Genomic DNA, 25,475 nt, shown 5'->3' on the forward strand with positions numbered 1-25,475 from the left:
GAACTTAAAAAAAGTAATACTGTCTCTAAGCCTAAAACGTGTACCATAAGTGTGGCTGTCCGCATAGAGGTAAGCTAAAGATGTGTACTATGCATGCTAAGAGCTAGCAGTAATAACCAAGATGGGGATGCGATTGCTTTCTATCCAATCGCTACAGATAAGATAAAATGCGACCGTGCATCTAGAGGCCCATCCGGAAAACTGTGCATCTAGAGGCCCATCCGGAAAACTGCAGTCCAGTACAAGAATTCTGGCAACCATATGGTCATGACCAAACTTTAGTCCCACCTTGCTAAGGGAAGAGGCTTTGGAGCAACTTATAAGGAGAGCTCTTGGTGACATGTAAAATGGTAGAGACACATAGAGGGCTGCACTAGCACCACACACCTGCATAGCGCGTGCGCTCGCGTGAATATTCGCGACTTAAGACTTTGGACGCTTGGCGACGGCGCCGCTAGCCTACTAGCAAATAAAATCTACGCTTTTTTTTGTTGCGCGTTTCGCTAAATCATTTTCTTTCCTACGTGCTTACTTTTCTCTTTAGCTAGGAACGCACTTTGGTTAATTTGTCTGTGCTTTACGGGGCACGGATATGGCCATTAGGCTTGTCATTTCAATATTTTACTTTCTGGCGTTGGCAGATTTGGAACTTTGGCCATTTCAAATGCCACACAGTCTCGTTCATGGTCATTGGTACGCACAAAAAAACAGGTAAGAGACGAGTAGAGTGACTGGAGCTATCCCCATCTTAACCATCGAATGTAAATTCCAGACAGGGGTGGAATTCTTGATGTGATCAAGAAAATTCCATAACAGATGAGTAGAGGAGGGCTTGAAATGTATGACTAGTTTTTTTGTACGCAAGAGAAATTTTACGAAATCCGAGTACAGTCGTAATTCGGCTCACGAGGTTTTGCTTCTTTTTTTTAACGAAAATTCATTGGAAGCTGCTTTTTCAATGAATCGTAGGCGAGTGCAAGAGTACATGAGATTAAGGAATTTATTTTTGCCAAGTTATTGTTTTTTTCTTTCACAAAGGTATGCTATATATCAATCGAAAGGACATGCATCGTATGATTTGATCTGGTTTCTTTGTCAAATGTTTCCCCTATAATTACATGCACAGTCTAAGGATGACCTGCTCGCCATATCATTTTTCCTAATTTTTCTAGATTACCACTTTCTCCTCCCATCTGAGGTTACTATCTGCTGCGTTACCAAACTTACTATTGCAACATCGTCTCTGCCAGTCGACCTGACCTAAGATGTCGCCCATCTCGGCACCTTTCTACCCCCAGAAGCTACCATTGTGACACTTATCATCTCAATGTCCCTGCTCCATCCATGGTCATCGTGATAGTCCCGCATTCACCATCGGGATACGCCTTTGTCAAGGTCATCCGGTGCCCCTGTCAGTTGCGTCCCTTTGAATTTTGATACACTGCGACCACCCACCTCGACAGATGGTAAGACCTTAAGCGGCACCTGTCGAGTTAACACCAGTATCCCGAGATCATGTCCAGGGACGTGATTTTGAAGTAGGTTTTTGCGGATTGCCACTAGAGCAGTTAACTACTACCTGATCCGTCAGATGAACTAGCCCCAACTACCATTATCCCTGTACAATATATAATTTCTTATTTAAAGATATGTGATGGCTTGAAAAGGTTATTTGATGATTATAAAGTTGGAGATTTTCCATGATTCTTCGATTCAAGCAAAATCTCGGGGGCTACTGACATAGGCATCCCCAATGGACCTGCCAAAGATGATACCCGGGGTTTACTGAAGGCCCACAAGTCGAAGAATATGAAGTTCAGAAGCCCAGCTAGTATTAAGGAAAGTTAGAGTTGTATTAGGAAATATAGAGACTTGTAACTTTGCGGGTTGAACTCAGAGAGTCTCCCGGAATCTGTAATCTTGTGTAACACGGTACCCTCGGCTCCACCTCCTATATAAGGGGGAGTCGAGGGACAAAGAGAGGATCGAATCCATTGTCAACATAACCCTAGTTTCTTAATCGTCGAGTACTTTTCGGCTGAAACTTTCGAGATCTACTTGCCCTCTACTTCCAACTAAACCCTAGTCTACAATGCGTATGCATTGATAAGTTGATCCCTTGTCACTTGGGGACCTTAATTTCATCTTCAAAGACGAGATCATCCCCTTCATCCTCTTCAACTCCAAGGCGCTTCATCGCATCCACCACCGCCTCCGGTTTCTTGCTACCGGATCCCTCTGCATGATTCGATGAATTGGAGGAGACTTGGTCCGCCATGGCGATCTACAACAATCAACACGGAAAGACTAGATGCTTGAAACCAAGAGAGAAAATCGATCTGTATCTCAATATATCACTGTAAGAAGGAGAGAAGACCGAACAGAACATTCCGTCCGGGAACAAGGACTCCATGTCCGGCCGGACACCGTCGGTGGAGGATGGAAAACCCTAGTGGCCGGAGCCCTAGGTCCGTTTCTAATTCACCAAGATAGGCAACTTAATATGAAAATGAAAATAGCAAGCCGCTAGTAGATGATAACGCTGGGTTTTAAAGTGGGCAAGAGGGAGTATGAATGGAAATTCACACCGTAATAACTCACGTTTGAAAAAACAAGTGGAACATATATAAAGATGTGGAAAATCAGATTTATGCAAAACATAAACATAACGTGTTCTTACATTGCGACTATTAAACGTGAAATTCTTTTGAAATGGAAAGGGCCTTCGATCCCAAAAAAAAAAAAAGACTACTCCGTACTGAAAGTGAAGCAGATCTATGCTTCTGTCATATTTAGGTTATATGATGATAACCTTATGGTAATAATCTGTCTAAAGTTTCTCAAAACCACGGTTTGAGACGGCTGCTTCCAGATTCGCAGGGTCAGCCAGGAACTCCATGCAAGCCTCCTTCAGCATGCGGCAATCGTGCTGGTCCGCAAACGCTAGCGTGGCGCCCACCAATTTCACGTTGATGTGCCCGCACAATATATCCTCGCAGATCAGCTTGAGTCTCTCCAGCTTGTACCTGTCCGCAGCGAGCAGCAGCGGCTTCGCCATGGTTGTCGCGAGAGTCTCCTGCCTCTCCACCATCTCCTTGGGCAGCGCGTCGGTGTAGATGAAGTGGAGGAGGGCCTTGAATACTCCGGGGTCCATGTTGTCCACGCGTATCCTCGACGACAAGGCTGCAGACGACTGGAGGAGCTCCGCCTTGAAGACGGGGGATCGCGCGGCGAGCATCCACCTGTGCGCGGGAAACGTTTCCCCGCCGACCTCGATCTCCACGTCCACTCCTTCCTTGGACTCCCAGAGAACCTCAGTGAGCTGGTGGTGCAGATCGGACGGCGGCACCACGCTACCGGCGCGGTAGTCGGTGGTGCGTGTGTCGAGCACGGTGACGTCGCATAGGATGGACATGCAGCCGTCCTTGAGGTACTCCTCCTCGTCGAGGTCTTGAACCTTCACGAAGTCTTCCCAGCCTGCACTCGCGGGTTCACTGCCGCTCGAGAAGCTTTCCGCCTCGCCTTGGGTCTCACCATGGGTTAAGTTTGATGGATGGATCTCGCCATTGGTGCACAACGGCTTCCCGGCGTTGTCGAGGATGGTAATGTCGAAGGCTGCCGTGGCGTCGCCGGTTTTGTCATGGCTGGCGTGGTTAAGGTAGAGGGAGATGGAGCCTTCGTTCCCGTCGTCGCCGTTCGGGTAGCAGTGGATGCTCCAGTCGTGGCCGCCGACGCCGAACGTGCCTGACTTGATAAAAGTGCCGTTGGCGACCATGTTCTGGAGGCGTTTGTACTGTTGGATCCTGAACAGGTAGGAGCCGGTAATCGTCTTTGTGCAGAGGGTGCCGGCGGAGAGGTGCTTCCGGCCGGCGGCGCGGAGGGTGGACATCAGCGCTGACATAGACATGATGTGAGATTGGATTGATCGATCGATAGGATCTATGTATACGTACGGAGATGCATCCTAACGAAAATAAGGGTTTGCGGTTCTTATATTGTCATCAAGTACTGTATGGAAAATTAGGTCTCTGATGATCAAACTAATTGTAGGCAGGCCCATCTTGATATCCAGATTACGCACCATCCGGCCCAAATTTCAGCCAACTAGGAATTTCAGAGATTTGAATCCTCTAAAATTTATATAGATTGCTTTCCTATACTATAATCTACAATTCCATAGAATTTCTAGCAACAGGGCAGACCTCTTCAAAACTTTCCTACGAACAAATGATTTCTGAAACTAATTCATTGCTTTTTTATTCTTGTAGGATTTCACATGCTATGACATAACGTCCCTGCATTTATCCTATTCCTATGCTTTTAAAATACTTTGAATCAAACAAGTTCTAAGCGGAAAAATGGATTCCTCCATCAAACAGGAATAAATTGGATTACTGGCAAAGTTGAGGGGAGTTCAGCTACGAAGGAGGCATCAAAATTTACCTTCGCATGTCCTGGAGGTCGCAGCTCCCACTTGGTGTACAGGTGATGGCGCCGTGGTGCTCATTTTTGGCTCCGGCGTGAAGTCCGATTAGGAAGCATAGCCAATGAGGGGTTCTGCTCTTTTTTTAAGGACATGTCCTAGAAGAAATATCTAGCACATAGAAAAAGAGGCTGATGGCCATCGAATATGACACAAGTGTCACAACAAACACCACACATCGCTTACAAAGCCAACCAATCTAGATACACGTACAACAAGAAGGCATAGAGTGGAACTGTTGTGCATGACAACTTGGAAGATATGATATGAGGTCAGGACTATGGTACTAAAACGTGGAAAATCCAGTGACTATGGAAGCCTATGCAACCACATATGTGGTGCTAGTGGCACTCGAAAGAGGCTGCACAAAAACAATCATAGAGTGTGTCCAAGTGGTCTTCAAGTTATATGAGAAAGATAGAGAAGGAAGGTTGGAGATCTCAAGGAACTCAGTGGGTTGTTTTCTAGCTTTGCTCTTAGTTATATTACTCCAGGAGATACTAATAATGAGGCAGCTCATTTATGTGCTAGGCGAGGGAGTGCGGACAGAAAATTGTGTGTGTGGCTCAGCTACATGCTAGACATTATTGGCTTTGTCTTGCAAAGTGACTATAACCCTATGACCTATTAATGAAGCTTTGTAATTTACAAAAAAAAAACTACTATAAATTAGTCGTTCGTTCATCCATTTCTTAATGGAATACATATGTTCTTCCTCGAAAGGAAAAATGAGTTTACATTACTTACATAAGCCACTAAGAATAGTTGTACTCCATCTCATTCATGACATCACGAGATATGAAACATGCCCTAGCTGCTAAACTATGAGCTGCTTGGTTTGCTTCCCTAGGATAATGTTAAAAGTGTACTTTCGTTGAACTACTACAACAACTACACGTTTGAGGCCACCATCACATGGTATTTTTGTTGCAAACATTTTACCGTTTTGTTGGCATAGATGATGATTTTTTATTGCAAATAAATTTGCAGCGAACAAGTTCTTTCTTAGACAATTTTATTATTATTGCAAATACATGGTTTTTATTGTAATTATTCAAAAATTATTGTAATCATTGGTATTTTTTGTTACAAATCAATGTGGCAAAAAAAAACTACTACGAATTAGTAGATGCGCTTATAATGAGGCGGCTCATTTATATGCTAGGCGAGAGAGTGCGGACACAAAATCATGTATGTTGCTAGTTATATGTCGGACTCACTTGGCTCTATCTTGCAAAGCGACTGTCGTAACCATATGACCTATTAATGAAGCTTTGTAATTCACAAAAAATAAGAAACTACTATAAATTAGTCGGTGGTTCATACGTTTGTTAATGGAAGACATGTGTTGTGCCTCCAAAGAAAAAATGACTTACATTACTTACATAAGCCACTGAGAAAAGTCGTACCCCATCCTCCGTGACATCATGAGATATGAAACATTCCCTAGCTGTGCAAGTATGGGCTGGCTGGTTTGCTTCCCTATGGCAATGTGAAAAGCGGTACTTTCATTGACCTACTACAAGAATTACACGGTTGAGGCCGATGTGACCAAGACTCACCTGTGATGGATGGCATCCAACACCCCTAAAAAGTTCAAGTGTACCAAAACCCGGACATGCCCCATCTCTTATTCCCATTTTCAAATCACCATTTAATTAGTACCACACAGGCAAACATCATTGGTTACACCCATCACTAAGAGACAAAAGCAATTTTTGCAAGCATTAAGCTGTTGTCTCTTATGAATTCGACTATTTATAGAGAAATAAGAGCATGGTATGCAGTACATTATATCTTATTGTCATCTCTTGCAATTAGCGATAGCATGCATATAAAAATATATGAGATCTAATTTTTGTCATTCTTTTTTCTATCTTCCAAGTGAGCAAACATCCAATGTGCCATTGCAAGGAGAGCATCGTTGTACGCAACTTTAGTTTATCTCTAACAGTTAATGTTTATACACCTCTAGAATATGTGAAGATTAAGCTTTAATTAGAATATGTGTAGACAAAAAACTAAAGTTGTAAGAAATCGTCTGATTGTTAAGAAAGGGCACACCCTTTTCCCATTTATGTTTCACAAGTCAGAAATTACTACATTCAGGGGCGGAGCCAGCAATATGGCGAGGTTTGGCGGCCGCCATACCTAAATTTTTGTACTAATACTAGGTATATATATATGCTTCACATTGAGTCTGTTCAGGTTTGACTTTAGATGCATCGATGGGCATCCTTGTTGTACGTTGAGGAACGAGGAGTCGAAAACAGCGAACCGGTAAAGGAACACTCAATCAGTCCCGCGATAGGCCTCGCTAACTAGGCATGGTAAAGCACATGGATGCATGATTATCACCACTCCGGAACAATCGATACAGGATTCTTCTACCATCGTGCCGATCTACAACTTCCCTGTTCGGTTTGGCGGAAACCCTCACGAAATTGTGGTCGCGCGGAGGCGGCACCGCCACCACGACAGAGCGCAAGAACCACGCCGGCTGACGAGAGATCATAGGCCGCGAGGACAATTAGGCGAGTGAGGATATGGCACCGAACAAGAACACCAAATACATAACCTAAGGTATTTGATTTGAGCACTGAAATAACACTTCGAATTCTGAAACAAATTTCGCTGTCTCTAGTGCTCTCAAGTCGTCAATAATCAATTGATTGGTTTTTTGTTGGCTTCAGTGATTTTGTTGAATTGTAGAAAACAAGTAATAGTTATCTAGCGGAGTTTTTGCATTCGCCACACCTCAAAACAAATTCTGCTTCCGCCACTGACTACATTGAGTCTTTAAGATATCAGGAAAATTTCAGAAAAAATCTATTGCACACGATCTTATAGATATGATTGAGATTTAAGAAGATTTCACACAATCCAGAGTGATTTGGAAGGAAATTGGGTACTGGAGCCGAATCACTATCGGATTTTGATCTCGTGCGACCAGAAAATCAGTATTCCTATGCACGCAAAAGATTAGTAATCGATTAAACCGCCGATGCAATATCTCAGACGAGTAGGATTTAATAATAGAAACTTGGAATTGCATTCGTATAGAGCATCGCCAACTATTATCCTAGTGTAAATTCAGATACAGAGAATTCGTTTACATTAGCTGGCCATGGTTTTGGATGGTCAAAAATCTTGCACTTAATATTCCGGCCCGACGCTATTAATTGTGTGCAATTATGGCGGATTTTGAATTTGACCGTGTTGATCTCTGTTTGAGCCTATAAATACACGCTCCATCAGCAGGAGAAGCACAGTCGTCGAGTACAAGGGTAGTGCAAGGTCAGTACCACATTAGAAATAGCTAGGTATTAAGCACGACATTTCTTGTAATAAGGGTTTAATCCGAGGAAAGATCGATCGACGATGGTTAGTAGGAGGGCGCTGCTGGTAGTTGCCATGGCAGGGGTTTTGGCAGTCATGCCAGGGTGCGTAACGGCACGGCACGACTACGTCGTCGCCCTCTCCAAGTCGCTGCTCTACTTCGAGGCGCAGCGCTCCGGGAGGCTGCCGTCGACCCAGCGCGTCCGGTGGCGCGGTCACTCCGCCCTCAACGACGGCGCCGACCACGGTGTAAGCACGTCCTCCATTCATTAGTGTTCTGTCCATTTCCATGCATGCATGATCCTGGCAATGGTGATGACGTACGTCTAATTAATGTGCATGCAGGTGGATCTCACCGGCGGCTACTACGACTCCGGCGACAACGTTAAGTTTGGGTTTCCCATGGCGTTCACGGTGACGATGCTGTCGTGGGTGGTGGTGGAGCATGGGACCCGACTGGCGGCGGCGGGGGAGCTGGGCCACACGCTGGAGGCTGTCCGGTGGGGCGCCGACTACCTGGCCAGGGCGCATGCTGCCCCCGACACGCTCTACGTGCAGGTCGGCGATGGCGACTCCGACCACAAGTGCTGGGAGCGGCCGGAGGACATGGACACGCCTCGGAATTCCTACATGGTGAATCCGTCCAACCCGGGCTCCGATGTCGCCGCCGAGACAGCGGCGGCGCTGGCCGCAGCCGCGGTGGTGTTCTCGACGCCGGCGCCGGGCGGTGACCATCAGTACGCGTCGACGCTTCTGACGCACGCGAAACAGGTGCACAATACTTACTTACATGCATACAAACAGGCTTGTAAATGTTTTGGGCACGTATGCATAAATGCAGTGTATTTTGAAAGTTTATTACAGTATCTTAATTATCTACATTTTCAAATCTCGCCATGCTCTACTACGACCGCATATTTGTACGCGTGTATATGGATGCACAGGCTTACTTACATGCAGACAGGTGCACAATAGTACTTACATGCACAGGAGTACTTACATGCAGATAAATGTTTTGGGCACATATGCATAAATGCAGAGTATTGTGTTTTTTTGTAAGTTTATTACAGTATCTTAATTATTCTTTTATTTGCATGTTCATTGCTGAGTATCTTCGTTTTGACCATATAACTGTCTACATTTTCAAATTTCACCATACTAATGACCGCATATTTGGACGACTACCACATAACAGCAGACAGCTCAGCTTGGACGGTTGCTATGTGCACCATTAATTTTGTTGACTGAATTTATTTGGCATATCTTTTCCATAAAATCGTATTCGTATTATGATTGAGAACTAATGTTAAACTATTGCTTGAATGGTTGACATACATTTGAGCACAAGAACCACCGTGGGAATTGCTACTGTACCTGCTAACTTTGTGATTCATCTGCAGTTGTTTGAGTTCGCCAAGAACCACCGTGGCCTCTACCAGAACAGCGTGCCGTCAGTCAGAAGCTTCTACAGCAGCAGCGGCGACGAGGTAGCAAACCACTAAATTTGTAACAAAACATAAGTGAATTCCTCGTAAATTTGTAATCAACATTCAAATAAGTAACAATCTTTTAAAGAGGAAAAAAACTAAAATTCCCTTTGGGTCGCTGGAAATGGAACAGGACGAGCTGCTGTGGGCGGCTGTCTGGCTCTACATCGCCACCGGCGACCAGGAGTACAAGGGCTACATCGCCGGCGCCAACAACCTTGGCTGGGTGCCGCAATCGTTGGGCTGGGACAACAAGTTCATCGGTGCCCAGGCACTAGTCGCCAAGGCAAGATACATATCTACCATTATTAAATTAACCGCAAATTTTCAATGTCAACAAACTGATAATTACCTTAACTGTCGGCCATCTTGCAGCTCATCCTTCAAGGGAAGCTGCCCAACGACGGCCACCACGGCGAGATGAAGAGCAGCGTGGAGAAGTTCCTGTGCAACGTGGTGCAGCACGGCGACGGCAGCAGCGGCAGGCTCACCCCAGGCGGCATGCTCTACGTACAGCAATGGGAAAACAACCAGGCCCTCACGTCGGCGATGTTCGTCCTCGTCACGTACGCCGACTACCTGGCGGCGGCGAGGGCCTCGCTCCAGTGCGGCGGCGTGAGCCTGGCGCCAGCGCAGCTCGTCTCCTTCGCGCGGGCACAGGTAGACTACCTGCTGGGGAAGAACCCGATGAGGATGAGCTACATGGTCGGGTTCGGAAACAGGTACCCGCAGCAGCCTCACCACCGGGGCGCGTCGCTGCCATCCATCAACGCCAACCCTGTGAAGATCACCTGCAATGAAGGATCCAGCTACTTCGAGAGGCCAGGACCCAACTCCAATGTGATCGATGGCGCCATCGTCGGAGGGCCTGATGCCAACGACCATTACAACGACTCTCGGGGAAATTACGTGCAAGGCGAGCCATCAACCTACGGCGTCGCACCCATCATCGGAGTTCTGGCAAGGCTTCTGCACAGATGAGATAGTCATGCTCCTGTCTTCAGTCCACAGATGAGAAATACCATTATTGTTGTAGTTTGGACGATTAAGTCATCCAATAAAATGCTTGCACCAAGAACAACACAATAGTCAAACATGCCATTGTCTCCTTCCAAATTTTCCAAAGGAACTTCAACATCTAGAACTCATTATATTTTTCGCTTACACTAAGAGTTAGGGGCTTCAAGAATCAAGAGCAGATAGACAGTCCCTTATCACCTCAGCGACCTGCTCCAGCTCCTTTTCTGAGATGATAAGTGGCGGCACAAGCCTAACAACATTGCCTTTCCCAGCTTCAGCAAAAGACACCAGCTTCTAAGCACGCATCGACTAAAGGACCAGCCGGCACGTCAAGCTTAATGCCAACAATGAGACCAATCCCCCGGATCTCTTTGACGTGAAAATTTCCGCTCAGCTTGGTCTTGAGCAGCTGCCTGAAGTCCTCTCCTTTCTTGCTCACCGCTGCCAGGAAGCCAGGTTTCTGGATCTTGTCCAGCACGGTTAATGCAGCCCGGCACACAAAAGGGCTTCCACCGAATGTGGTACCATGGTCTCCGTAGCCTATGGCTGCAGAAATCTTTTCCTTGACCAATACTATACCAATAGGAAGGCCATTAGCCAGTGGCTTTGCCAAGGACATCATGTCCGACTCTACTCCAAAAATCTCATAGGCCAAAGGTACCCTGTGCGCCCCAGATCACATTGCACCTGCGTTTCAGACAGTGGATTGGTCTCCACCTTTTTGGATTGAAAAAAAAGGCTGAACTGAATCTCGCAATGCAATCCTAAATCCTTACTGTCGAACTACCAATTAGTATTTCAGTTATTCAAACAAATATGAAAAAGCTGGCTCTCGTGTCGTCCCCTACTAGCTCATGGATAATTCATGGGGACAGTGACGAGAGAAATTTGACCGAGGGCGTGCATGCAAATTGAGTCCTTGCTCAATCCCAAAACAGAGGTTTAAGGTTTCAAGTTTTACAATGCACTACAAATTCTACACTTGCCAGTTTTTCTATGCACTCCACAATATGAAGAACATGGATGAGTAAAAAAGGTAAAGGTCTATCATACCTCAGCAAAGACAAGGAGAGCACCAGCCTCATCGCAAGCATCCCGCAGGCCCTGCAAGAACTCATTTGTGGCACTGTGAATCCCACCATCACCTTGCACGGGCTCGACAAACACGGCCGCAATCTTCCCCGACTGAATCACCTTCTTGGCCTCCTCCAAATTGCCGTACTCCACGAATGTCGAGCCGGGCATGACCGGTTCAAAGGGCTCCCGGTACTGCACCTTGCTGGTCAGCGCGAGCGAGCCCATGGTCCGGCCGTGGAAGCAGTTGGTGAAGCACACAAATTCCGTGGGCGCATCACCGTCGGGGCACATGACCCGCTGGTACTTCCTGGCGAACTTGATGGCCGCCTCGTTGGCCTCGGTGCCAGAGTTGGCGAAGAAGGCGCGGTCCGCGAAGGAGGCCTCCACGAGCCGCTTAGCGAGCTCCACCTGCGAGCAAGAAAGCTGGTTGAGTCGTTGAGATGGAGAGGTGGTGGCTGGAACATGAACTTGGCAAGCATAAGGTCGAACACTTTGCGGACACTGTATTAGGAATTGGGGTTAAGGTGAGCGAGCGAGGAGGCCTTGTACTGTACCTGGGGGACGGTGTAGCCGACGTTGCTAGCGTGGACGAGGCGCTTGTACTGGTCAATGCTGGCGTCGACCAGGTCGGGGTCGCAATGGCCGAGGGAGTTGACGGCCAGGCCCGCGGTCATGTCGAGGTACTCGCGCCCGTCGATATCGTAGAGCTTGCAGCCGCGCCCCGCCACGAAGACGACGCGGGCGCCGCGCTTGTAGGTGCCCACCATGTACCTGGCCTCGTCCTCCACGACGGCCCGGCTCGCCGCGGACAGCTCCCCGGTCCACGCGGCCGTTGGAGCCGGCACCGGGGTCGCAAGGCAAGCGGAGACGCGCGCCCGCCGGGACGATGGGAGCATCGCGGCGGCCGCCGGCTTGACAACGGGCGCGACGGCGAAGAAGGATTGGAGCGAGTTCATGGAGGATTCGAGGTGGATGCGAGAGAGATTTTTTTGATTAAAATTTTAACTTTTAAAATTTCCAAATGCATAAACGCGCGCTCTGAGCTTTCTTCAATTACTAGCGCCGCTAGCTGTCAGAAGCGACGCATGCATCGCGTTTCTTTTCCCACGCTTCTGATTTGCCCGGCGATATTCACTTTCCTGAAATTTGATTATTTGGCACCACATATCAAACATAGGGTATGTGTGTCAAATAATTGAGGAGCAAATCACTGATTAGCATGATGACAATATATACAAGTGTTTTGCCGCAATTTTGAAATCACTCAAATAAGTATAAAAAATAAATAAACGAAGACTGAGATTTCTTTGCGTCGCCAGAAAGGCCTACATCGCCAGCGCCATCAACCTCGGCGGGGTGCAGCAGGCGTTGGGCTAGGATGATAAGTTCGTTGGTGCCCAAACACTAGTTGCTAACATTACAGAAGGGTACCTATCTGCCTATAGCGGCGATCTCAGCGGCGATCTCATCTCCGACGTAGTATCGATCGGGTTCTCTCATCCTACTCCCTCTCCCTCTGATTTCGGTTTTGCGGCACGGGGACTACTTCAAGGGGTTGGCCTGGCCAACTGCCCGGTCGCGGTGCGCACCCTCGTCTAGGGTTTGGGAATGGGAAGTGATGGCGGAATCTTCGGCTCAGGGGGGAGCACGATCGCACTAGGGGATGGAGGAGGCAGAGGACATTGATGCCCTGTTGAAGAGAGTCAACCTACACGGTGAGGGGAGTGAAGATTGGTGGTGATAGGATGAAAGATCTGAAGGAGGAGGTCAAGTGGCTGGCTCTTGGAAGGGTTCATACGAGGAAGTCGTTTAGTGCAACCTCCCTGTTTCAAACACGGCATCATGCGTGGAGTCTGGCGCAGGAAATAAAACATAGGATACTGGACAAGAACTTGTTTTTGTTCCAGGCTATATGCCTGGGAGATTGGACAAGGATTATGGAGGAGGGACCATGAATTTTCAGCGAGCGAGGGGTGATCCTGACTGAATATGATCGCTTTACCCCGGCTAACACGATCCAGCTGAACCTGATGCATGCCTGGGTGAGAATTCTGAAGATCCCGGACCTGTTTCGAAAGGAAGATGTGGTTACAGACGTGTCAACGCAAGTGCGGAAGGTAGTCAGTGTGGAACTGAGACCATCTTCCTTCCGATTGTATTGGTGATTTCAATGAGGTGTTGCACCATTCAGAGCATGGAGGGCTACTGAACGGAGTTACAACTATGTGATTTAGGCTACAGAGGAGTCCCTTGGACTTTTGAGAAAAAGGTTGCATGTGGATCCTATTGCCGGACGAGACTGGATCGAGCTTTAGCCACTTGACATAGGCATCCCCAATGGGTCTGCCGAAGATGGTATTCGGGGTTTATTGAAGGCCCACGACCCAAAGTTTGTGAAGCCTGGAAGCCCAGTTAAGAGATAGTTTGGAAAGATAGAGTTGTATTAGGAATAATGACTTGTAACTATTACGGGAGGAACTCAAAGAGTCTCCCGGTCTTTGTAACTTGTACATCACGAAACCTTCGGCTCCGCCTCCTATATAAGGGGGAGTCGAAGGAGAAAGAAAGGATCGATTTCATTATCAACATAACCCTAGTTTTCTAGCAGTCGAGTACTTTTCCGGCTGAACCCTCGAGATCTACTTGCCCTCTACTTCCCTGAAAACCCTAGTCTACAATCTGTAGGAATTTACAAGTCGATACCTTGTCAATTGCCGCCGTCTGTGGGAATTAGAGGCGAGAAGGAGCTGACCTCGATGGCACGCTCAACATCAACGACATCTTCGGTGGCAAGCAACGCGTTGAACAAAGGTAAACATATCGAAACTGGTCTATTCGATTTTGTTCCTCACCCGCCCTCCCGTGTGGATGCATATGCGTATCTGGAGGAGCCTATGGAGATGACGTTCGGGAGGTTCCACTTCCGCGTCGGAAAAGAGGGATCACATCGTCTCGAGGTTCCGGTTTCGTCGGGATCGGCGGCGGCCGACTCCGATCTTTCGGAATCGTCGTCATCGTTCGAGACGGGCGCTGAGGAGATCTCGCCGCCACGCTTCGTCAAGACTGCGACAAGCGGAAAATTCGTCAAGATCTTCGGCAGCATGTCCTTCGAGTCGTCTGCGGACTCCAATATAAGCAGCAACTCAGACAATGTCGACAGCTTCGACTTCATCGACAAATCTACTTCTGTTAGGGAGGTCTTCGCCGATCTATGCGACGGTGTCACCAACCTCGACGAAAGTCAAACTCCAAAATATCATCAAGTTTATGTAATTGGAGAACCAAGTCGCCCACAGGAGGAGACATCAGAGGCTTTCGATGATGCGGGAAATCCATACATCGATCCCGCTGATCTTATGAGAGGTTTAGGCACCAAGTATGTCGGACCTGCAACGCGACAGATGGTGCAACTTCCGCAAGCGGCTTGGGACAGAGCTACAAAAGCCATCGATGGCACGAAGCTGATGACTACGACTACCACAGCTGAAGAGTTGCAAGCATATCAATATAGACTCGCCCGTGCTGGACGAGAACTCGAAAAATAGAAAGCCGAGCTTGATAGGAGGAGAGCCGCAGCTTCCGCGTCAAGCCGAAGAAGGGTGGAGCTCAGCCGACATTCAGGGATTTCGGAATCCAATCACTGAGCAGCCCGTAATAGAGGAAGATCGAGGCTGCAGAACATACCTGAAGGCTAGAGGGAGAATCTGATCCAAAATCTCGACATGTCCTTTATGTTAATAGATACAAGGGGAAACATTAGTCCCAAAATACCGGAAGCTGGATATATGGCGACTCATGCTTTTATACTAGCAAACAGGCCACCTCCCGAGATCCAAGAGAAGCATTGTACAACATGGCTCTGGCAGGAGTTGGAGTCATGGGAACAGCGTTCGCAAGCACAAGTACACCTCCCGAAAGTGCTCCAAGGCAAAATAGTCCACGGCCCACAGTGGTAGGACAGGACCCTCCGAGAGCAAGCGCGGCAAGAGATGCAGCGACACAGGCGCGAGTCGACGGGGCGCGACAAGAAAGGAGAGATCATCGGCATTCACCAGAGGTCAACGAGGAGGACATGTGCGGGCTCCCTTGCTTCACCTGAAGAGTTCGCAAAACACGGGTCCCATCTGGTTTCAAGTTGCCTGACAACTATAAAAAGTTTGATGGCCTGCAAGATCCCGAGGATTGGCTAGTCAACTATCTGGAGACAGTAAAATTGACGGGGGGAACCAAAACAACCGCCATGCAGAGCATCCAGGTAAACCTAAGTGGAGCAGCGCGATCATGGATTAAAAAGTTACCGCCCGGATCTATCGATAGTTGGGAAACTTTCAAGGACATGTTCGTGAAAAATTCCTATCTACATGCAAGAAACCTGCATCAATAGAGCAGCTAAGAGATTGCAGACAGAAGTATGATGAGTCAATGAGGACGTACATCCAGAGGTGGAACATTATCAAAAATTCGGCAGAGAACATATCTGACGAAAGAGCGATAGATGCGTTTGTCGCTGGGATCCGAAGGAAGGACTTAGTCGAGGATTTGGGAATGACTAACCCGAAAACAATAGCAGCACTCATGGAAATAGCAAATCGCTGGGCAGATGGAGAAGATGTTGTTCACAACAAACGGCATAGGTCGCCTGAGGACGAGCGCAATCAAAACATTCAAATTAGACGACGATTCTTGATGGCGTGTATTTCACACGTTCGTTGGGGAACCCCAAGAGGAAGGTATGATGCGCACAGCAGCAAGTTTTCCCTCAGAAAGAAACCAAGGTTTATCGAACCAGGAGGAGCCAAGAAGCACGTTGAAGGTTGATGGCGGCGGGATGTAGTGCGGCGCAACACCGGGGATTCCGGCGCCAACGTGGAACCTGCACAACACAACCAAAGTACTTTGCCCCAACGAAACAGTGAGGTTGTCAATCTCACCGGCTTGCTGTAACAAAGGATTAACAGTATTGTGTGGAAGATGATTGTTTGCAGAGGAAACAGTAAAGAACAAGTATTGCAGCAGTAGTAATGCAGCAGTAGTAACGCAGTAAAACAGTAAACAAGCAGCGATAGCAGTATTTAGGAACAAGGCCTAGGGAATAGACTTTCACTAGTGGACACTCTCAACATTGATCACATAACATAATAGATAAATGCATACTCTACACTCTTGTTGGATGATGAACACATTGCGTAGGATTACACGAACCCTCAATGCCGGAGTTAACAAGCTCCACAATTCAATGTTCATATTTAAATAACCTTAGAGTGCAAGAAAGATCAACACGACTAAACCAAGTACTAACATAGCATGCACACCGTCACCTTCACGCCACGTAGGAGGAATAGATCACATCAATACTATCATAGCAATAGTTAACTTCACAATCTACAAGAGATCATGATCATAGCATACGCCAAGTACTAACACGGATGCACACACCGTCACCATTACACCGTGCGAGGAGGGATAAAACTACTTTAATAACATTGCTAGAGTAGCACATAGATAAATTGTGATACAAAACACATTGCAATCATAAAGAGATATAAATAAGCACTTCACTACGCCATTCATAACGAGTGAGTAAGTATTCCGTGAAATATAGCCTAAGAGACCCACACGGTGCACACACTCGTCACCTTTACACACGTGGGACAAGGAGTCTCCGGAGATCACATAAGTAAAACTCACTTGACTAGCATAGTGACATCTAGATTACAAGCATCATAATATGAATCTCAATCATGTAAGGCAGCTCATGAGATTATTGTATTGAAGTACATAGGAGAGAGATGAACCACATAGCTACCGGTACAGCCCCGAGCCTTGATGGAGAACTACTCCCTCCTCATGGGAGCAGCAGCGGTGATGAAGATGGCGGTGGAGATGGCAGCGGTGTCGATGGAGAAGCCTTCCGGGGCACTTCCCCGCTCCGGCAGGGTGCCGGAACGAGACTCCTCGTCCCCGGATCTTGGCTTCGCGATGGCGGCGGCTCCGGAAGGTTTTCCGTATCGTGGTTTTTTGTATCGGGGGTTTCGCGACGGAGGCTTTAAGTAGGCGGAAGGGCAGCAGTCGGGGGCTGACGAGGGGCCCACACCACGGGCGGCGCGGGCCCCCCTTGGCCGCGCCGCCATGTGGTCCGGCCACCTCGTGGCCCCACTTCGTATGCTCTTCGGTCTTCCGGAAGGTTCGTGGCAAAATAGGCCCCCGGGTCTTCGTTTCGTCCAATTCCGAGAATATTTCGTTACTAGGATTTCGAAACCAAAAACAGCAGAAAACAACAACTGGCACTTCGGCATCTTGTTAATAGGTTAGTTCCGGAAAATGCACGAATATGACATAAAGTGTGCATAAAACATGTAGGTATCATCAATAATATGGCATAGAACATAAGAAATTATCGATACGTCGGAGACGTATCAAGCATCCCTAAGCTTAGTTCTCGCTCGTCCCGAGCAGTAAAACGATAACAAAGATAATTTCTGAAGTGACATGCCATCATAACCTTGATCATACTATTTGTAAACATATGTAGTGGATGCAGCGATCAAAACAATGGTAATGACATGAGTAAACAAGTGAATCATAAAGCAAAGACTTTTCATGAATAGTACTTTAAGACAAGCATCAATAAGTCTTGCATAAGAGTTAACTCATAAAGCAATAAATCAAAGTAAAGGCATTGAAGCAACACAAAGGAAGATTAAGTTTCAGCGGTTGCTTTCAACTTATAACATGTATATCTCATGGATAATTGTCAACATAGAGTAATATAACAAGTACAATATGCAAGTATGTAGGAATCAATGCATAGTTCACACAAGTGTTTGCTTCTTGATGTGGAGAGAGATAGGTGAACTGACTCAACATAAAAGTAAAAAGAATGGTCCTTCAAAGAGGAAAGCATCGATTGCTATATTTGTGCTAGAGCTTTTATTTTGAAAACATGAAACAATTTTTTCAACGGTAGTAATAAAGCATATGAGTTATGAAAGTTATATCTTACAAGTTGCAAGCCTCATGCATAGTATACTAATAGTGCCCGCACCTTGTCCTAATTAGCTTGGACTACCGGATCTTTGCAATGCACATGTTTTAACCAAGTGTCACAATGGGGTACCTCCATGCCGCCTGTACAAAGGTCTAAGGAGAAAGCTCGCATTTTGGATTTCTCGCTTTTGATTATTCTCAACTTAGACATCCATACCGGGACAACATGGACAACTGGATAATGGACTCCTCTTTAATGCATAAGCATGTGGCAACAATTATTATTCTCATATGAGATTGAGGATATATGTCCAAGACTGAAACTTCCACCATGATTCATGGCTTTAGTTAGCGGCCCAATGTTCTTCTCTAACAATATGCATGCTCCAACCATTAAGGTGGTAGATCTCTCTTACTTCAGACAAGACGGACATGCATAGCAACTCACATGATATTCAACAAACAATAGTTGATGGCGTCCCCGTAAAACATGGTTATCGCACAACAAGCAACTTAATAAGAGATAAAGTGCATAAGTACATATTCAATACCACAATAGTTTTTAAGCTATTTGTCCCATGAGCTATATATTGTAAAGGTGAATGATGGAATTTTAAAGGTAGCACTCAAGCAATTTACTTTGGAATGGCGGATAAATACCATGTAGTAGGTAGGTATGGTGGACACAAATGGCATAGTGGTTGGCTCAAGGATTTTGGATGCATGAGAAGTATTCCCTCTCGATACAAGGTTTAGGCTAGCAAGGTTTATTTGAAACAAACACAAGGATGAACGGTGCAGCAAAACTCACATAAAAGACATATTGTAAACATTATAAGACTCTACACCGTCTTCCTTGTTGTTCAAAACTCAATACTAGAAATTATCTAGACTTTAGAGAGACCAAACATGCAAACCAAATTTAGCAAGCTCTAGGTGTTTCTTCATTAATGGGTGCAAAGTATATGATGCAAGAGCTTAAACATGAGCACAACAATTGCCAAGTATCAAGTTATTCAAGACATTTTACCAATTACTACATGTAGCATTTTCCGTTTCCAACCATATAAAAATGAACGAAGCAGCTTTTAACCTTGGCCATGAACACTAAAAGATAAAGCGAAGAACACATGTGTTCATATGAACCAGCGGAGCGTGTCTCTCTCCCACACAAGCATGTATTTATTCAGAGAATGAAAATAACAAAACGAAAATAAAAGCAACACGGACGCTCCAAGTAAAGTACATAAGATGTGACCGAATAAAAATATAGTTTCAAGGGAGGAACCCGATAATGTTGTTGATGAAGAAGGGGATGCCTTGGGCATCCCCAAGCTTAGACGCTTGAGTCTTCTTAGAATATGCAGGGGTGAACCACCGGGCATCCCCAAGCTTAGAGCTTTCACTCTCCTTGATCATATTGTATCATACTCCTCTCTTGATCCTTGAAAACTTCCTCCACACCAAACTCGAAACAACTCATTAGAGGGTTAGTGCACAATAAAAATTCACATGTTCAGAGGTGACACAATCATTCTTAACACTTCTGGACATTGCATAAAGCTACTGGAGATTAATGGATCAAAGAAATTCATCCAACATAGCAAAAGAGGCAATGCGAAATAAAAGGCAGAATCTGTCAAAACAGAACAGTCCGTAAAGATGGATTTTATTAGGGCACCAGACTTGCTCAAATGAAAATGCCCAAATTGAATGAAAGTTGCGTACATATCTGAGGATCACTCACGTAAATTGGCTTAATTTTCTGAGTTGCCTACAGAGAATTAGACCCAGATTCGTGACAAGCAAAGAAATCTGTTTCTCGCGCAGTAATCCAAATCTAGTATTTACTTTACTATCAAAGACTTTACTTGGCACAACAAAACATAAAACTAAGATAGGGAGAGGTTGCTACAGTAGTAAACAACTTCCAAGACACAAATATAAAACAAAGTACTGTAGCAAAATAACACATGGGTTATCTCCCAAGAAGTTCTTTCTTTATAGCCGTTAAGATGGGCTCAGCAGTTTTAATGATGCACTTGCAAGAAATAGTATTTGAAGCAAAAGAGAGCATCAAGAGGCAAATTCAAAACACATTTAAGTCTAACATGCTTCCTATGCATAGGAATCTTGTAAATAAACAAGTTCATGAAGAGCAAAGTAACAAGCATAGGAAGATAAAACAAGTGTAGCTTCAAAAATTTCAGCACATAGAGAGGCATTTTAGTAACATGAAAATTTCTACAACCATATTTTCCTCTCTCATAATAACTTTCAGTAGCATCATGAGCAAACTCAACAATATAACTATCACATAAAGCATTCTTATCATGAGCCTCATGCATAAAATTATTACTCTCCACATAAGCATAATCAATTTTATTAGTAATAGCGGGAGCAAATTCAACAAAGTAGCTATCATTATTATTCTCATCAAGTGTAGGAGGCATAGTATAATCACAATAAAATTTACTCTCCATAGTAGGTTGTACCAAAAGACCACTATCATTATAATCATCATAAATAGGAGGCAAAGTATCATCAAAGAAAATTTTCTCCTCAATGCTTGGGGGACTAAAAATATCATGAAAACCAGCTTCCCCAAGCTTAGAACTTACTATATTATTATCAACAATGGTGTTCAAAGCGTTCATACTAATATTACTACCGAGCATGCAAATAAGATTCCATAGGTTTTTTAATTTTCGCATCAAACAATCCATGTTTTAAATCAGGAAATAGAATAAGAAGCTCATTGTTGTCCATTATGCCAAACTAGTGTAAACAAGAAACAAAAAGATGCAATTGCAGGATCTAAAGGAAATAGCTTCGAGCACACACACAACGGCGCCAGAAAAATACTTTACCTGGGACCGGTGTATGAGAGCCTTTTACCTTTCCTCCCCGGCAACGGCGCCAGAAAATATGCTTGATGGCGTGTATGTCACACGTTCGTTGGGGAACCCCAAGAGGAAGGTATGATGCGCACATCAGCAAGTTTTCCCTCAGAAAGAAACCAAGGTTTATCGAACCAGGAGGAGCCAAGAAGCACGTTGAAGGTTGATGGCGGCGGGATGTAGTGCGGCGCAACACCGGGGATTCCGGCGCTCGATGCGTGTAGTTGACACGTCCGTTGGGAACCCCAAGAGGAAGGTGTGATGCGCACAGCGGCAAGTTTCCTCGCTAGAAACCAAGGTTTAATCGAACCAGGAGGGAGTCAAGAAGCACGTTGAAGGTTGATGGCGGCGGGATGTAGTGCGGCGCAACACCGCAGATTCCGGCGCCAACGTGGAACCCGCACAACACAACCAAAGTACTTTGCCCCAACGAAACAAGTGAGGTTGTCAATCTCACCGGCTTGCCGTAACAAAGGATTAACCGTATTGTGTGGAAGATGATTGTTTGCAGAGAAAATAGTAAAAACAAGTATTGCAAGCAGATTTGTATTTCAAGTATTAAAGAATGGACCGGGGTCCACAGCTCACTAGAGGTGTCTCTCCCATAAGATAAAAGCATGTTGGGTGAACAAATTACAGTCGGGCAATTGACAAATAGAGAGAGCATAACAATGCACATACATGACATGATAAGTATAGTGAGATTTAATTGGGCATTACGACAAAGTACATAGACCGCCATCCAACCGCATCTATGCCTAAAAAGTCCACCTTCAAAGTTATCGTCCGAACCCCTCCAGCATTAAGTTGCAAAGCAACAGTACAATTGCATTAAGTATGGTGCGTAATGTAATCAACAACTACATCCTCGGACATAGCGCCAATGTTTTATCCCTAGTGGCAACAAGACAACACAACCTTAGAACTTTCGTCACATCGTCCCGTGTGTCAATGCGGCATGAACCCACTATCGAGCATAAATACTCCCTCTTGGAGTTAAAAGTAAAAACTTGGCCAAAGCCTCTACTAGAAACGGAGAGCATGCAAGATCATAAACAACACATGTATAATAACTTGATAATTAACATGACATAGTATTCTCTATCCATCGGATCCCGACAAACACAACATATAGAATTACAGATAGATGATCTTGATCATGTTAGGCAGCTCACAAGATCCAACAATGAAGCACAATGAGGAGAAGACAACCATCTAGCTACTGCTATGGACCCATAGTCCAGGGGTGAACTACTCACTCATCACTCCGGAGGCGACCATGGCGGTGTAGAGTCCTCCGGGAGATGATTCCCCTCTCCGGCAGGGTGCCGGAGGCGATCTCCCGGATCCCCCGAGATGGGATCGGCGGCGGCGGCGTCTCGCAAGGTTTTCCGTATCGTGGCTCTCGGTACCGGGGGTTTCGTCACGGAGACTTTTTATAGGCGGAAGGGCAGGTCAAGAGGCGGCACGGGGGCCCCACACCACGGGCCGCGCGGCCAAGGGGGGCCGCGCCGCCCTATAGTGTGGCCCCTCCGTGGCCCCTCTTCGTCTCTCCTTCGGACTTCCGGAAGCTTCGTGAGAAAATAGGCCCCCGGGCTTTGATTTCGTCCAATTCCGAGAATATTTCCTTACTAGGATTTCTGAAACCAAAAACAGCAGTAAAACAAGAATCGGCACTTCGGCATCTTGTTAATAGGTTAGTTCCGTAAAATGCACGAATATGACATAAAGTGTGCATAAAACATGTAGGTATCATCAATAATATGGCATAGAACATAAGAAATTATCGATACGTCGGAGACGTATCAGCATCCCCAAGCTTAGTTTCGCTCGTCCCGAGCAGGTAAAACGATAACAAAGATAATTTCGAAGTGATATGCCATCATAACCTTGATCATACTATTTGTAAACATATGTAGTGGATGCAGCGATCAAAACAATGGTGATGACATGAGTAAACAAGTGAATCATAAAGCAAAGACTTTTCATGAATAGTACTTAAAGACAAGCATCAATAAGTCTTGCATAAGAGTTAACTCATAAAGCAATAAATCAAAGTAAAGGTATTGAAGCAACACAAAGGAAGATTAAGTTTCAGCGGTTGCTTTCAACTTGTAACATGTATATCTCATGGATAATAGTCAACATAGAGTAATATAACAAGTACAATATGCAAGTATGTAGGAATCAATGCACGGTTCACACAAGTGTTTGCTTCTTGAGGTGGAGAGAAATAGGTGAACTGACTCAATCATAAAAGTAAAGAGAATGGTCCTTCAAAGAGGAAAGCATCGATTGCTATATTTGTGCTAGAGCTTTTATTTTGAAAACATGAAACAATTTTGTCAACGGTAGTAATAAAGCATATGAGTTATGAAAGTTATATCTTACAAGTTGCAAGTCTCATGCATAGTATACTAATAGTGCCCGCACCTTGTCCTAATTAACTTGGACTACCGGATCTTTGCAATGCACATGTTTTGACCAAGTGTCACAATGGGGTACCTCCATGCCGCCTCGTACAAAGGTCTAAGGAGAAAGCTCGCATTTTGGATTTCTCGCTTTTGATTATTCTCAACTTAGACATCCATACCGGGACAACATGGACAACAGATAATGGACTCCTTTTTAATGCATAAGCATGTGGCAACAATTATTATTCTCATATGAGATTGAGGATATATGTCCAAACTGAAACTTCCACCATGAACCATGGCTTTAGTTAGCGGCCCAAAGTTCTTCTCTAACAACATGCATGCTCCAACCATGAAGGTGGTAGATCTCTCTTGCTTCAGACAAGACGTACATGCATAGCAACTCACATGATATCCAACAAAGAATAGTTGATGGCGTCCCCAGAAACATGGTTACCGCTCAACAAGCAACTTAATAAGAGATAAAGTGCATAAGTACATATTCAATACCACAATAGTTTTTAAGCTATTTGTCCCATGAGCTATATATTGCAAAGATGAATGATGGAGTTTTAAAGATAGCACTCAAGCAATTTACTTTGGAATGGCGGATAAATACCATGTAGTAGGTAGGTATGGTGGACACAAATGGCATAGTGGTTGGCTCAAGGATTTTGGATGCATGAGAAGTATTCCCTCTCGATACAAGGTTTAGGCTAGCAAGGTTATTTGAAACAAACACAAGGATGAACGGTACAGCAAAACTCACATAAAAGACATATGGTAAACATTATAAGACTCCATACCGTCTTCCTTGTTGTTCAAAACTCAATACTAGATGTTATCTAGACTCTAGAGAAACCAAATATGCAAACCAAATTAACAAGCTCTAAGTATTTCTTCATTAATGGGTGCAAAGTATATGATGCAAGAGCTTAAACATGAGCACAACAATTGCCAAGTATCAAATTATCCAAGACATTTTAGAGTTACTACATGTAGCATTTTCCAATTCCAACCATATAACAATTTAACGAAGAAGAAACTTCGCCATGAATACTATGAGTAGAACCTAAGGACATATTTGTCCATATGCAACAACGGAGCGTGTCTCTCTCCCATAAAGTGAATGCTAGGATCCATTTTATTCAAACAAAACAAAAAACAAAAACAAACCGACGCTCCAAGCAAAGTACATAAGATGTGGCCGAATAAAAATATAGTTTCGAGGGAGGAACCCGATAATGTTGTCGATGAAGAAGGGGATGCCTTGGGCATCCCCAAGCTTAGACGCTTGAGTCTTCTTAATATATGCAGGGGTGAACCACCGGGGCATCCCCAAGCTTAGAGCTTTCACTCTCCTTAATCATATTGCATCATACTCCTCTCTCGATCCTTGAAAACTTCCTCCACACCAAACTCGAAACAACTCATTAGAGGGTTAGTGCATAATAAAAATTCACATGTTCAGAGGTGACACAATCATTTTTAACACTTCTGGACATTGCATAAAGCTACTCGGACATTAGTGGATCAAAGAAATTCATCCAACATAGCAAAAGAGGCAATGCGAAATAAAAGACAGAATCTGTCAAAACAGAACAGTCCGTAAAGATGGATTTTATTAGGCCACCAGACTTGCTCAAACGAAAATGCTCAAATTGAATGAAAGTTGCGTACATATCTGAGGATCATGCTCGTAAATTGGCGTAATTTTCTGAGCTACCTACAGGGAGATAGACCCAGATTCGTGACAGCAAAGAATTCT

The 25,475-nt window shown here is 45.2% G+C and overlaps 2 protein-coding genes and 1 pseudogene across 2 annotated transcripts; 1 reads left to right on the forward strand and 2 right to left on the reverse strand.

Annotated features, from left to right (window-relative positions):
- Positions 1–2,830: 2,830 nt before the first annotated feature.
- LOC124708458 (BTB/POZ and MATH domain-containing protein 3-like) lies at positions 2,831–3,907 on the reverse strand. Its single transcript, XM_047240137.1, has 2 exons — positions 3,565–3,907; positions 2,831–3,522 (listed from the first exon to the last, which is right to left on the reverse strand). Exons 1-2 carry the CDS (start codon positions 3,905–3,907, stop codon positions 2,831–2,833), a joined length of 1,035 nt encoding a protein of 344 aa, XP_047096093.1.
- A 3,957-nt stretch (positions 3,908–7,864) lies between these two features.
- On the forward strand, positions 7,865–10,290 carry LOC124646779 (endoglucanase 14-like). The gene is made up of 5 exons (XM_047186840.1): positions 7,865–8,071; positions 8,168–8,593; positions 9,223–9,309; positions 9,443–9,595; positions 9,685–10,290. The coding sequence occupies exons 1-5, from the start codon at positions 7,865–7,867 to the stop codon at positions 10,288–10,290; spliced, it is 1,479 nt and encodes a 492-aa protein (XP_047042796.1).
- Positions 10,291–10,480: 190 nt separating this feature from the next.
- Positions 10,481–12,362, reverse strand: LOC124650483 (annotated as a pseudogene).
- Positions 12,363–25,475: the final 13,113 nt, after the last annotated feature.

The sequence above is a fragment of the Lolium rigidum genome, chromosome 4 (genome assembly GCF_022539505.1).
Source record: "Lolium rigidum isolate FL_2022 chromosome 4, APGP_CSIRO_Lrig_0.1, whole genome shotgun sequence".
Taxonomy (NCBI): domain Eukaryota; kingdom Viridiplantae; phylum Streptophyta; class Magnoliopsida; order Poales; family Poaceae; genus Lolium; species Lolium rigidum.

Excerpts from the sequence above, each read along its gene's own strand:
- LOC124708458 (XM_047240137.1), bottom strand. The coding sequence starts at position 3,907 with ATGTCTATGTCAGCGCTGATGTCCACCCTCCGCGCCGCCGGCCGGAAG. Across the intron at positions 3,523-3,564 it reads GAAGCCGTTGTGCACCAATG|GCGAGGCGGAAAGCTTCTCG; the intron begins GCGAGATCCATC and ends GTGAGACCCAAG.
- LOC124646779 (XM_047186840.1), top strand. The coding sequence starts at position 7,865 with ATGGTTAGTAGGAGGGCGCTGCTGGTAGTTGCCATGGCAGGGGTTTTG. Across the intron at positions 9,310-9,442 it reads ACAGCAGCAGCGGCGACGAG|GACGAGCTGCTGTGGGCGGC; the intron begins GTAGCAAACCAC and ends GAAATGGAACAG. Across the intron at positions 9,596-9,684 it reads CCCAGGCACTAGTCGCCAAG|CTCATCCTTCAAGGGAAGCT; the intron begins GCAAGATACATA and ends GCCATCTTGCAG.